The sequence below is a fragment of the Phyllobates terribilis genome, unplaced genomic scaffold (assembly GCF_046119375.1).
Source record: "Phyllobates terribilis strain yellow unplaced genomic scaffold, ASM4611937v1 Scaffold_2__4_contigs__length_985480577, whole genome shotgun sequence".
NCBI classification, from domain to species: Eukaryota; Metazoa; Chordata; class Amphibia; order Anura; family Dendrobatidae; genus Phyllobates; species Phyllobates terribilis.
In genome coordinates this window covers 812833641-812848463 of record NW_027362762.1, presented here as the reverse complement: position 1 = coordinate 812848463, position 14823 = coordinate 812833641, and the positions used below count along the sequence as shown (strand labels likewise).

The 14823-nt window shown below is 41.6% G+C and overlaps 1 protein-coding gene across 1 annotated transcript; it reads right to left on the bottom strand.

Annotated features, from left to right (window-relative positions):
• Positions 1–594: 594 nt before the first annotated feature.
• Positions 595–14129, bottom strand: LOC141230592 (fibrinogen-like protein 1-like protein). Its single transcript, XM_073667610.1, has 4 exons — positions 13994–14129; positions 13720–13824; positions 3900–4514; positions 595–829 (listed from the first exon to the last, which is right to left on the bottom strand). Exons 1-4 carry the CDS (start codon positions 13995–13997, stop codon positions 819–821), a joined length of 735 nt encoding a protein of 244 aa, XP_073523711.1. The 5' UTR covers positions 13998–14129; the 3' UTR covers positions 595–818.
• Between the last annotated feature and the right edge of the window lie 694 nt (positions 14130–14823).

Sequence of the window (14823 nt, the reverse complement as noted above, 5' to 3'; positions counted from 1 at the left end):
TGTATTATGATTTTAAGTTGTATATAAATTGGAAATGCTGTTACAAGTGTGTATATAAAAAGCAGTGGAAACCCTTGAAGAAGCTGGCAGGGTGAAACTGTTCAGGCAACATGGTGGCACCTGGACTTTTTTATGCGATGACATGCTGTAAGAGAAGTTTTAGAAGTAAATGGTAAAAGGTAATCTTTTGTTTTATGAGATTCCACAAGGTATTCCTTTGTCTTGCTTTTTGGTATTCTTAGAGAGAGCCCACGATAGACTTGCTTTGTGCACAAAAATGTCCATTATCTATCCACTACTACTAGTGGCAGTAATACAAATGATGTAGCATACACACAAATTGGCTACTAGAGCAACTGTATAAGTGCTCATGAGGACAGGGAGCATTAGGAAAAGAAGCTTAACACAGAAAAGACACAGGTTTGACATATTTGCCTAGCGGTAACTGCAGACTGTTGTGTGCCTTAGTACTCTAAGAAATTTTTTTTACATTTTAACCCCGTTCCTGTGTATATCCTTATATTTAGTGGTATATTAAATAAAAACAGTTCTCATACAATTAATCTTTCTAATAATCACAGTTGTACAGAACCCTGAGGAGTATTATTTCTTTATTGTATATTTAGTATCCAAAACACAAAGAAAACAAATTGATTCTTTAAGCCATTGTTTAAGTCATTTTGAAGACAGAGGACTACTTTGGGTTGCTGTAAATCTGTCCATTGAAAGCAAGGGATTCCTTTTTTGCTGCCTATGAAAAGTTAATGATACTGGAATCCGGGGAGGCCAGAAGGGAAAGATTGAGCGCACCGCCCTCCCTATAGGTTTACTGTTGAAATTAAAAAAATGAAGAATTGGTAGTTAGATGATCATTTCGAAAGCGTCAGTATTGCATTGCAAAGGCAAAAATCTGCAGTGAAAATTTCCAACAAACCTGATATGGTACAGTTTTTTCTAAAATCAGTTTGCTATCGCTTTTACTTTTATTTGAGATGTACAGTTATATGAAAAAGTTTGGGCACCCCTATTAATCTTAAGCTTAATGTTTTATAAAAATTGGTGTTTTTGCAACAGCTATTTCAGTTTGATATATGTAATAACTGTTGGACACAGTAATGTTTCTGCCTTGAAATGAGGTTTATTGTAGTAACAGAAAATGTGCAATCTGCATTTAAACAAAATTTGACAGGTGCATAAGTATGGGCACCCTTATCATTTTCTTGTTTTAAATACCCCTACCTACTTTTTACTGACTTACTAAAGCACTTTTTTTGGTTTTGTAACCTCATTGAGCTTTGAACTTCATAGCCAGGTGTATGCAATCATGAGAAAAGCTACTTAAAGTGGCCACTTGCAAATTGTTCTCCTGTTTGAATCTCCTCTGAAGAGTGGCATCATGGGCTCCTCAAAACAACTGTCAAATGATCTGAAAACAAAGATTATTCAACATAGTTGTTCAGGGGAAGGATACAAAAAGCTGTCTCAGAGATTTAACCTGTCAGTTTCCACTGTGAGGAACATAGTAAGGAAATGGAAGAACACAGGGACAGTTCTTGTTAAGGCCAGAAGTGGCAGGCCAAGAAAAACATCAGAAAGGCAGAGAAGAAGAATGGTGAGATCAGTCAAGGACAATCCTCAGACCACCTCCAGAGAGCTGCAGCATCAACTTGCTGCAGATGGTGTCACTGTGCATCGGTCAACTATACAACGCACTTTGCACAAGGAGAAGCTGTATGGGAGAGTGATGCGAAAGAAGCCGTTTCTGCAAGCACGCCACAAACAGAGTCGGCTGAGGTATGCAAAAGCACATTTGGAGAAGCCAATTTCTTTTTGGAAGAAGGTCCTGTGGACTGATGAAACCAATATTGAGTTGTTTGGTCATACAAAAAGGCGTTATGCATGGCGGCAAAAAAACACAGCATTCCAAGAAAAACACTTGCTACCCACAGTAAAATTTGGTGGAGATTCCATCATGCTTTGGGGCTGTGTGGCCAATGCCGGCATCGGGAATCTTGTTAAAGTTGAGGGACGCATGGATTCCACTCAGTATCAGCAGATTCTTGACAATAATGTTCAAGAATCAGTGATAAAGTTGAAGTTACGCAGGGGATGGATCTTTCAGCAAGACAATGATCCAAAACACCGCTCCAAATCTACTCAGGCATTCATGCAGAGGAACAATTACAATGTTCTGGAATGGCCATCCCAGTCCCCAGACCTGAATATCATTGAACATCTGTGGGATCATTTGAAGAGGGCTGTCCATGCTCGGCGACCATCAAACTTAACTGAACTGGAATTGTTTTGTAAAGAGGAATGGTCAAAAATACCTTCATCCAGGAAATCATTAAAAGCTACAGTAAGCGACTAGAGGCTGTTATTTTTGCAAAAGGAGGATCTACTAAATATTAATGTCACTTTTCTGGTGAGGTGCCAATACTTATGCACCTGTCAAATTTTGTTTGAATGCAGATTGCACATTTTCTGTTAGTACAATAAACCTCATTTCAAGGCAGAAACATTACTGTGTCCACCAGTTATTACATATATCAAACTAAAATAGCTGTTGCAAAAACACCAATTTTATTAAAACATTAAGCTTAAGATTAATAGGGGTGCCCACACTTTTTCATATAACTGTATTTAAGCAATAAACTCTTGGCAAAAAGGATGGGTATGATTTAATATTTCATATAATGAAATTGCCTAACACACTTTTATTATCAGAAAAAAAACTCTATATGGTGGGGCAGGGGGAGATTGACTATGTAGCAAGATGGTAGTTGGAAAAACTCCCTGACATACTTCAGGGCTATAATTGAAATGCAGTTCCCTGAACTTAAATGGGTTGTCTCATGAAAAACATGTTTTATCTATTTATGAGAAATGCAATAGATGTATAATTACTAATAATCATTTGAAAATAGGAATGCTCAGCTGTCCCTGTCAGCTCAATAGACATTGAATAAAGCAGAATGGTGCAGTTGTGTCCACAGATCAATTAAAACTTCTTAAAGCCACTGATTGGTAGCTTTCAGTGTACATGGGCAGAAAAGCTGCCAATCAGAGCTCATGAATATGCTTGACTATCTGGTAGCAGGTCTACTAGTCCTCTTATGATAATCTCCTGCTGATAAAACAGTGATGGGATAATGAAGTAAAATGAAAATCCTAATTTGCAATAAATAGATTAGATTATTAGATATTTGTGTATAATCTAATCTACTTAAGGCAAATTAGGATTGTCTTTTTAATTCATTACCCCATAAAATAACATTTTAATTCAATACAAGTTACCTTTAATTGACCTGCTAGAGATGGGTCATTTCTAGTGGGGCTTTGCCCCTTTAGGCCTTTTTGGATTAGAGCTCATACCCTTCCCAGGTCATTCATCTCCATTTGTGGTTATTTAAAGCTGTATTAAATCATGGCGTGAGTGCACTGGTTCAATAGCATACCTATGCCCAGCTTGTGAAAGAGATAGAAGGTAGTAGGAGCTATGCATGCTGAGATATATGGGAGAGCAAAAGGGGAGTGCGCGCTGACGTAGAGGAGGGAACGTGTGGCTCAGGTGAATGCCGCTCAAGAAGAGTGTCATAGTTGGGGAGCACATTACTACGGGGCATGTTGTAAACAGCCTCATAGTAACCAGGAAATGCAGGATTTGTAGAATTAGCATGCGCTCTCTACCGGCATTCAAGCTCTACTAGACATTTGGTATTTTCACGTGGGCCAAACAATTATATTTCGGGCCAGATTTGGCAGGCAGACCTAAGTTTGACATGTATGATCTAACAGAACTTAAAATGTTAACATTAATAACTATAGTTGGAAAAAAAATGTCAAACATTGTGCTATAGTCTAGCTTCCCTAGAGTCCATATTGTCTTCAGCAGATACCTGTAGGCCGGACCATAATCATTGACTCAGTACAATCTCCAAGGCACACATTTTTCCAGTAGATATAACCTTTGGCATTCAGTTGGACAAGGTAGCAATTGTCATACCACCACCCGCTGTAGGAATTTGCACAGTGAGAACTACTTCGATCCTGATCTTTGTCTTTTGTAGAGAACTTCATGTTGTCATGGACAGTGTTTGAGTCATAAATAGTTAGACTGTCCGGTGCAGTGCCGGAGTGCCTCCCTAGACGCAATGCATATCCATTCACTTCTTTGTCTAGGCTGAAGATATCATAGTCAGCATGCCACTCCTTATCATTCTTGTCCTTTAGAACGAAGCGCACCATGTAGGCCCTCTGAGCTGTGAGCAGATGAATGTACTCATTACCCAGCCAAAATTCCTTCATTACGTTTCCAAATCCATACTTGAATGTGGTCCAGGATTCATGCCAAGTAATTTCAGTAGTTTTGGAATTCCTCTGGACAATGGTCCAGTGTTTACCATCTTCATCAGCATGGCAATATACTACTAGAGGAGGTGTTGATTGGGGCTTGATGACATAAACACCACTAGGGCTGTTCTTTGGCAGTTTATCACAGTCTATGGGGAAATCTGAAAAAAATCTGAATCTGTCAATGCCATGTGCTGAGTCCTAAAACATGGTAACACATTAAATAGAATACATTACTTTGGGTGCAAGAGTATGATTAAAAAAACATTTAACAAAGGTTTTTCTAACCAGACTACACTCATGACAGAATCTATTAAAATAATTATAAATATATATACTGTACATATATATATATCTATCTATATATATATATCTATATATATCTACAGTCATGTCCAAAAATGTTGGCATAAGTAATGAGCGCAAGTGCTTGTTAGTTGAGTTTGCCGAGGGTGCTCGGGTATGCACCGAGTATCGCGAGTACTCGAGTGAGATGTTCGCTTCCCAGTGGTCGCATGTTTCGCAGCTGCTAGACAGCCACAAAACTTATGGGGATTGCCTGACATACATGGGCAATCGCTGCATGTTTTGTGCATACCGGAGCACCCTCGGCAAACATGAGTAACGACCAATTGCGCTGATCACTAGAAGGCACCATTGAAATTGTTCAAGGAATGAGAACAGAATCCAATTGAACACCTGTGGAGAGATAGATGTTGGGAGAAGGCACCTTCAAATATGAGAGACCTGGAGCAGTTTGCAAAAGGAGAGTGGTCCAAAATTCCAGTTGAGAGGTGTAAGAAGCTTGTTGATGGTTATAGAAAGTGATTGATTGAAGTTATTTATTCCAAAGGGTGTGAAACCAAATATTAAGTTGAGGGTGCCAACAATTTTGTCTGGCCCACTCTTGGGGTTTTGTGTGAAATTATGTCCAATTTGCCTTTTTTTTCTTTTTTTCTTTTTGTTGTTCCAATACACAAAAAGGAAATAAACATGTGTATAACAAAACATGTGTAATTGCAATAATTTTATGGGAGAAATACTTTTCTGACCCAATTTCAAGGGTGCCAACACTTTGGGCCATGACTGTAGACATAGTGTAGGAAAGCAGGGTGGTCAGAGTTAAAACCTAGCACTTGGGGTACTGATTAAGTGCAACTGGCTAGCTTGTCTAGAGCCAGGCCCTGTATTCATTGTTAGTCAGTCAGCTGGGGGAAGCTTGGCAGTCTGTGTGTTGGAGCTAGTGAGTGACCAGCAAATGTGAGCCGTCTGGGAGGTGAACACTTCTCTGTGGTAGTGGAGCTGAAGAGAAGCCAGTATTGATTTACAGACTATGCGGACAACAACTAATGCCCGTGTTGTGGTGTGAGTACAACCGTGTTAATGTACTGTGCCTACCCTGACAAAAGGACTATGTAGTTCATTGTATGTTTTGTGCTTAAGAAAAGCTGTTATGTTTTGATTTTCTTATGCTGGAAAAAGCAGTTTAATTTGGAGTATGGAGAAACGCAATAAACCTACGTGTTTACGACCAAGACCTGTGCCAGTGCTGAGTGCCTACTCCCTACAGCATATATATATATATATATATATATATATATATATATATATATGCACGCAGTGGGTACGAATAGTATGCAGACCCCTTTAAATTTTTCACTCTTTGTTTCATTGCAGCCATTTGGTAAATTCTAAAAGTTCATTTTTTTTCTCATTAAAGTACAGGGTGCACCCCATCTTGACTGAAAAAAAACAGAAATGTAGAAATTTTTGCAAATTTATCAAAAAAGAAAAACTGAAATATAACATGGTCATACGTATTCAGACCCTTTGCTCAGACACTCATATTTAAGTCACATGCTGTCCATTTCCTTGTGATCCTCCTTGAGATGGTTCTACTCCTTCATTGGAGTCCAGCTGTGTTTAATTAAACTGATAAGACTTGATTTGGAAAGGCACACACCTGTCTATATAAGACCTCACAGCTCACAGTGCATGTCAGACCAAATGAGAATCATGAGCTCAAAGGAACTGCCCAAGGAGCTCAGAGACAGAATTGTGGCAAGGCACAGATCTGGCCAAGGTTACAGAAGAATTTCTGCATTACTCAAGGTTCCTAAGAGCACAGTGGCCTCCTCCATGATCCTTAAATGGAAGAAGTTTGGGACCATCAGATGTCTTTCTAGACCTGTCCGTCCAGGCAAACAGAGCCATCGTGGGAGAAGAGCCTTGGTGAGAGAGGTAAAGAAGAACCCCAAGATCACTGTGGCTGAGCTCCAGAGATGCAGTAGGGAGATGGGAGAAAGTTCCACAAAGTCAACTATCACTGCATCCCTCCACCAGTTGGGCCTTTGTGGCAGAGTGGCCCGACGGAAGCCTCTCCTCAGTGCAAGACATATGAAAGCCCGCATAGAGTTTGGTCAAAAACACGTGAAGGACTCCCAGACTATGAGAAATTAGATTCTCTGGTCTGATGAGACGAAGATAGAACTTTTTGGTGATAATTCTAAGCGCTATGTGTGGAGAAAACGAGGCACTGCTCATCACCTGCCCAATACAATCCCAACAGTGAAACATGGTGGTGGCAGCATCATGCTATGGGGGTGTTTTTCAGCTGCAGGGACAGGACGACTGGTTGTAATTGAAGGAAACATGAATGCGGCCAAGTATAGAGATATCCTGGATGAAAACCTCTTCCAGAGTGCTCTGGACCTCAGACTTGGCTGAAGGTTCACCTTCCAACAAGACAATGACCCTAAGTAAACAGCTAAAATAACAAAGGAGTGGCTTCAGAACAACTCTGTGACCATTCTTGATTGGCCCAGCCAGAGCCCTGACCTAAACCCAATTGAGCATCTCTGAAGAGACCTGAAAATGGCTGTCCACCAACGTTCACCATCCAACTTGACAGAACAGGAGAGGATCTAAAAGGAATAATGGCAGAGGATCTGCAAATCCAGGTGTGAAAAACTTGTTGCATCATTCCCAAGAAGACTAATGGCTGTACTAGCTCAAAAGGGTGCTTCTACTCAATACTGAGCAAAGGGTCTGAATACTGACCATGTGATATTTCAGGTTTTCTTTTTTAATAAATTTGCAAAAATTTCTACATTTCTGTTTTTTTTTTCAGTCAAGATGGGGTGCAGAGTGTACTTTAGTGAGAAAAAAAAATGAACTTTTTAGAATTTACCAAATGGCTGCAATGAAACAAAGAGTGAAAAATTTAAAGGGGTCTGAATACTTTCTGTACCCACTGTACATACACATACTGTGTGTATATACAGTGGGGAAAATAAGTATTTGATACACTGCCGATTTTGCAAATTTTCCCACCTACAAAGAATGGAGAGGTCTGTAATTTTTATTGTAGGTACACTTCACCTGTGAGAGACAGAATCTAAAAATAAAAAGCAGAAAATCACATTGTATGATTTTAAATAATTTTATTGCATTTTATTGCATGAAATAAGTATTTGATTACCTATCAACTAGCAAAAATTCTTGCTCTCACAGACCTATTAGTTTTTCTTTAAGAAGCCCTCCTACTTTGCACTCATTACCTGTATTAATTGCACCTGTCTGACTTGTTTCCTGTATAAAAGACATCAGTCCACACACTCAGTCACACTCCAACCTCTCCACCATAGCCAAGATCAATTAGCTGTCTAAAGATAGCAGGGACAAAATTGTAGATCTGTACAAAGCTGGGATGGGCTACAAGACAATAGGCAAGCAGCTTGTTGAGAAGGCAACAAATGTTGGCACAATTATTAGAAAATGGAAGAAACACAAGATGACTGTCAGTCTTCATTGGTCTGGGACTCCATGCACGATCTCACGTCGTGGGGTTAGGATGATTCTGAGAAAGGTCAGGAATCAGCCCAGAACTACACGGGAGGACTTGGTCAATGACCTGAAGAGAGCTGGGACCACAATCTCAAACATTACCATTAGTAACACACTATGCTGTCATGGATTAAAATCCTTCAGGGCACGCAAGGGGTCCCTGCTCATGCCAACATATGTCCAGGCCCGTTTGAAGTTCACCAATGACCATCTGGATGACCCAGAGGAGGCATGGGAGAAGGTCATGTGATCAGATGAGACCAAAATAGAACTTTTTGGTATCAACTCCACTCGCCATGTTTGGAAGAAGGAGGATGAGTATGTGTCACCCCAGGCCTGGATGCCACAAACAATAATCTGTGTCTGAGAGCAGGAGGGAGGTTCCCTGGTTAGGGACCATTAGCATGCAGCACCTCCTGTCCCAGGCCAGTAGGGGGAGCTGGCTGCCCTATAAAAGCTGGAACTGGGGCAGGGTTAGAGAGACCAGAACCAACTTCTGAAGTGTCCAGAAGGGTTCTCAGAGAAGAGGGACAGGTCAGCCGCAGCTGAGGAGTCCGTGAGGCAGAGGAGAAACTGCAAGCCAGGGACAGAGGCGACAAGAGCCGGTCCTGGCAGAGAACCATTCTAACCGGACATTGGGGTCCGAGGCTGTCCGGGTTATCATTCCCAGCAGCAAAGAACCAACCCGCGAGGGATTTCAGGTCCCTTGGCCTAAGAAGCCTGGAGGCTCCGCCACACAGAGGGACCAGTACAGCGAGGAGAAAGCAAAAGGTACCCAAGGCCCGAGTCGCAAGCCATACAGGCGAGAAGTACACGGCCAGCTCAGGGATGTGGGCTATTACACCACGAAGAGGGGGATAGTCAGAAAGAGCATAGAGAGAACGGTAGGCCTACACACTCACCCTGACCAGTGGGGCTCGCCCGAATGCTCTCAGACACCCAGGCCCATTCCTAACCGGTACTACTGTTAGGTCATTAATAATACCTACAATAAAGACCCTGGACTGTTTGAAGCGGACTCTGAACTCTTACTATTGCGGCCTGCACTATCACCCCCAGCATCCACCTACACTGCCCTGAGGCTACACTCTTCCCGTGGGGAGTTATCCTACCCCTGTGATGCACACCAACACCAGCCTCAGCGGTCTGCCTTGCAGCGGCGGTTATCCCTGACCGCAATCCACGGGTGGCGTAGTTGGACATTCAAAACACTGATAAATAGACTGCCACAATTTGGTCTGACCACCCTGAGCCACGGGATCGGGTTGCCACTACTACCCCCTGCATCGTACAGAAGTTCGGTTCCGGGTACCCCACGGCCCAGGGGGCGAGTCAAGTACAACCCCAAGAAGACCGCCCCAACCGTGAAGCATGGTTGGGGAAACATCATACTTTGGGGGTGCTTTTCTGCAACTCCACCATATTGAACGGAGGATGGAAGCAGTCATGTATCGCAAGATTTTGGCCAACAACCTCTTTCCCTCAGTAAGAGCATTGAAGATGGGTCGTGGCTGGGTCTTCCAGCATGACAATGACCCGAAATACACAGCCAGGGCAACTAAGGAGTGGCTCTGTAAGAAGCACTTCAAGGACCTGGAGTGGCCCAGCCAGTCTCCAGACCTGAACCCAAAAGAAAATCTTTGGAGTGAGCTGAAACTCAATGTTGCCAGCACCAGCTCCGAAACCTGAAAGATATGGAGATCTGTATGGAGGAGTGGGCCAAAATCCCTGCTGTAGTTTGTGCAAACTTGGTCAAGAACTACAGGAAACGTCTGACCTCTGTAATTGCAAAGAAAGGTTTCTGTACCAAATATTAAGTTCTGTTTTTCTATTGTATCAAATACTTATTTCATGCAATAAAATGCAAATTAATTATGTATAAATCACACAAAGTGATTTTCTGGATTTTTTTTAAAGATTCTGTCTCTCACAGTGGAAGTGTACCTACGATTAAAGTCACAGACCTCTTCATTCTTTGTAGGTAGGAAAACTTGCAAAATAGCCAAGTCATTCAGTTTAAGGGCAATGGTACCAAATACTAATGAAATGTATGTAAACTTTTGACTTTGCAGTAAGTAATAAAAATGCCTTAAAACATTCTCTCTTTCTCATTATTCTGGCATTTGGCAAATATTAAAAATTATGGTAATCCTAATTGACCTAAAACGGGAAAGGTTTTTTCTGATTTCATGTGAAAAGAAAAAAAGACGAAGCTGGTAGTAAGAAGCGCTAGGATGTCAAAATGAGGGGCAAACAGTCCATGTGCTAAAATTAAAAAGTAAGCCAAAGCAGCTCACCAGTAACCCCAAAGGGGTGAAATGTGGAAAATTCATCATCACCTGATGAAGACGGCTTGCATGCCATTGAAACGCGTTGTGTTTTTACAAGGACTTTAATAAAGGTAGTAATTGCTGAATTTTTATATGCCTTAGCGCTTGTTATCACCAGCTTTTACCTTTTGCATTATTCTGATATCATGTCTGTTATTGAGAAAAACATGCATATGTGTCTTTTTATATAGTGTATGTAATCTTCTGGTTTCAACTGTATATGGTATATACACAGGGGCATACATAGAAATCATGGGGCCCCATAGCAGAAAGTCAATTTGGGCCCCCACCCCCACCCCCCAAAAAAAATGTCTCCCAACTTTGCGGCTCCTACAAAGTAATTTTGCTACTATTGAAGCCTTATTGTACCCACTCGGCAAAGTATGGTGGCCTCAAAACAGTATAATGTCCCAACTGTGACCCTAACATAGCCACACCATACAGTATAATAGCCCCAACACAACCCTCACACAGTATGACGTCCCTGACACAACTCTCAACACTGTATGATGGCCCTTTCTAGCCCTCCAAACAGTACAATGGCTCCCGCAGAGCCCTCCAAACAGTACAATGGCTCCCACACAGCCCTCCAAACAGCATAATAGCCCCACACACAGCCCTCCACACAGTAAGATAGACCCCACACAAACCTTGTATAATTGCTCGCATACATTACTGTATAATGGCCCCCATAATAGCCTTCCAAACAATATAATGGCTCTTAACATAGCCCTGCAAACCATATAATGGCCCCCCACATAGCCCTGCAAACCTTATAATGGCTCCCACATAGCCTTCTATAAAGTATAAAAGCTCCCACGTAGGCCTTCATATAGTATAATGGCCCCCACATAGCCCTCCAAATAATATAATGGCCTCTACATAGCCCTTCAAATATTATAATGACCCCAAACATAACCATGCAAATATTATAATGCGCTCACACATAGCCCTCCAAATAGTATGATGGCCTCCATATAGCCTTCCAAATAGTATAATGGCTCCCTCATAGCCATCCAAATATTATTATGGCCCCCACATAGTATAATGGGCTCCACATAGTCCCGAAAACTGTATAAGGGCCCCCACGAAGCCTTCCATGTAGTATAATGCACCCAACATTGCCCTCCATATAGTCACATTGTCCTACATGTAATATTATGCACTCCACATTGTCCTCCATATAGTATAATGCATATAACATTGTCCTCCATGTAGTATAATGGGCCCTTATTGCCTTCCATACAGTATAATGGGCCCCACATAGCCCTCGATGTAGCATAATGGGCCCCCATTGCCTTCCATACAGTATAATGGGCCTCACTTAGTCCTCTATACAGTATAATAAGCCTCATATAGTCATCATGTAGTATAGTGAGTTGCCATTGTAGTATAATGGGTCCAACATTATCCTCCATGTAGCATAATGGCCCACATAGTCCTCCATGTAGTATAATGGGCCCCCATTGCCTTCCATACAGTATAATGGGCCTCACTTAGTCCTCTATATAGTATAATAAGCCTCATATAGTCATCATGTAGTATAGTGAGTTGCCATTGTAGTATAATGGGTCCAACATTGTCCTCCATGTAGTATAATGGCCCACATAGTCCTCCATGTAGTATAATGGGCCCCACAAAGGCCTCCATAAAGTATAATGGGCCTAATATAGTCCTCCATACAGTATAATGGCCCCCACATTGTCTTCCATACATTGTAATGACCCCACATAGTCCTCCATACAGAATAATTGCCCCATATAGCCCTCCATACAGAATAATGGCCACACAGAGTCATCCATATAGTATAATTGGCCCCACATAGTTCTCCATGTAGTATAATAGGCCATACATAGTCCTACATGTAGTATAATGACCCCACAGAGTCCTCCGCATAGAATAATGTCCCCACATCATCTTCCATAAAGAATAATTGCCCCGCATAGTCTTCCATACAGAATAATGGCCCCACATAGTCCTCCATACAGTACAATGGGCCCCACATTGTCCTCCATGTAGTATAATGGGCCCACATAGGCCTCCATACAGTATAATGGACCCAACATAGTCTTCCATACAATATAACGGTCACCACATAGTCCTCCATGTAGTATAATGGGCCCAATATAGTTTTCCATACAGTATAATGAGCCCCACATACTCCTCTATGTTGTATAATGGACTCCACATTGTCCTCCAAGTAGTATAATGGGCCCCCATTGACTTCCATTCAGAATAATGGGCACCACAATGTTCTCATTTATTAAATAAATAAATAAATGCTCAACTCTCCTCGCTCCCCGCTGCTCCGGTCTCTTCCGCGTGTGGTCTGAAGCGCCGCACAACTCAGCACAGTGGGTGCAACGTAGTGATGTCGTCTCACCCACTGTGCTGAGATGTCAGATCTCAGACGTTGAGGGAGAATGATGGAGGAGGGAGTTGACGACTTCACGTTTCATCATTGCATTCAACTGTATCGGCATCCAGGATCCAGAATGCCGATACAGTTGAATGTGCAATGACGGGCGGGAAGGGGGGGGGGGGTGCATACGCTGGCATCGGATCCCCCTGACTCACAGTCCCCATAGTGGCTGCCTGGTCTGCCAACATTGGCGGTACATACATCAAGAGCCTTCCCCTCATTAACTCACATCAGAGGCCCTCCACAGTATAATCGCACAGAATATCCGTGAGTCACTGAAAGGACCGCTCACTTGTCTGAAAAGCCAAGAATGGGCAGAGATTTAAATGAATAAAAAATAAGCTATACTATATATATTCCTGTAAAACAATATATCAATCTGTTGCCCTCCACCTGCTCTAAAACATTGTGCCTGCATTTTTATGGTGACAGATTAATTTTACCAGCAAATCCTCACTTTACATCAACTATTGTCACTTTATTGTAATTATTACTATGTCTGCAATATTATTAAATAAACATATAAATATTGATGAAAAATAATCAGACTCCTACAAAGGGTTTCAATAAATGGCGATTCCTAAATGCAATCTTATTACCGAGACCAAAAAAGCAGTAATTGTAGGGCTGTGGGAAAAGTATACAGAATGCATCGTATAATTTGCAGGATGAACACGAGGAATGTACATCCTGTGTTATCATCAGGATGCTCCCTTAGCTAATGGGTATAAAGCTGCTAACGCCATGATGGCAGAATTATGTGCTCACCTTGTTGAAATGGTTCTTTTGCAACTTCAAGATCATCTGCTAAAACCAGAGTCAGGCACAAGATAGCAGCAACCCAAAACCAACGACTTGCTTCTAATTGAGGACCTACAACAGACAATGTGGAAGTAGTGTCAGCTGTGATTGGAGGGAATACAATAGGGGTAACATATAGGTATAATAATATGACCATATTCTCGCAGATTTATGCATTTCCTTATGATAATATTTTGTAACAAACAAATCAATGTCTCAGGATTGGAACTTTAGATCTCACCCATTGTCCACCCCGGTGATTATAAATGTAACCAGGAAGTGGCTTTAGGTTTATATAGAAGAAGTAATGTCTCCTCCCGAATTCCAAGCTACCAAGCTTGAAGAAATCAAGGCTATTAAGAAGCAGGGTGTCACAAAGTCCAGGAGGATTCTACTCAAAGTTGTTTGCTTTAGTTACATATTTAAAGAGACACTAAAGATTTCAATGAAAAGTTTGTATAAATATTAGCACTTTTTTAGCAGATTTTGTCATTGCCCTCGTTTCCTCAATTACGTCAGATTAAATTAATAATAATAATAATTTTAATTTATATAGCGCCAACAAATTCCGCAGCACTTTACAATTAAGCGGGGGCATATACAGACAATGAATTCAATACAATTTAAGACAGTTTAAACAGTTACATCAGGAGTGAGGTCCCTGCTCGCAAGCTTACATTCTACAAGGAAATGGGGGGACACAATAGGTGAAAAGTGCTTGTTATTTCAGGTCTGGCAATTATAATAAATAGGGATTTTCATATAAAGCTGCATGATCCGGTCATCAGCCAGTATGTTTAAGTGCAATACTCAAGTACTGAGTGCAGTTATCTTTTGCATGGAGGGTGTGGAGACAGATGAAGAGTAGGGAACAGATTCTGAATAATATTTAGAACGAGGGAACAGGGGAAAGTTAATTTACTGAGCAGTTAAGGTGGTAGGCTTGTTTAAAGAGATGGATTTTTAAAGCGCGCTTGAAGACATGGGGGCTAGGCATCAGTCGGATCGCCTGGGGTAGTGCATTCCAGAGAACTGGCGCAGCATGAGAGAAGTCTTGGAGATGGAGGTGCG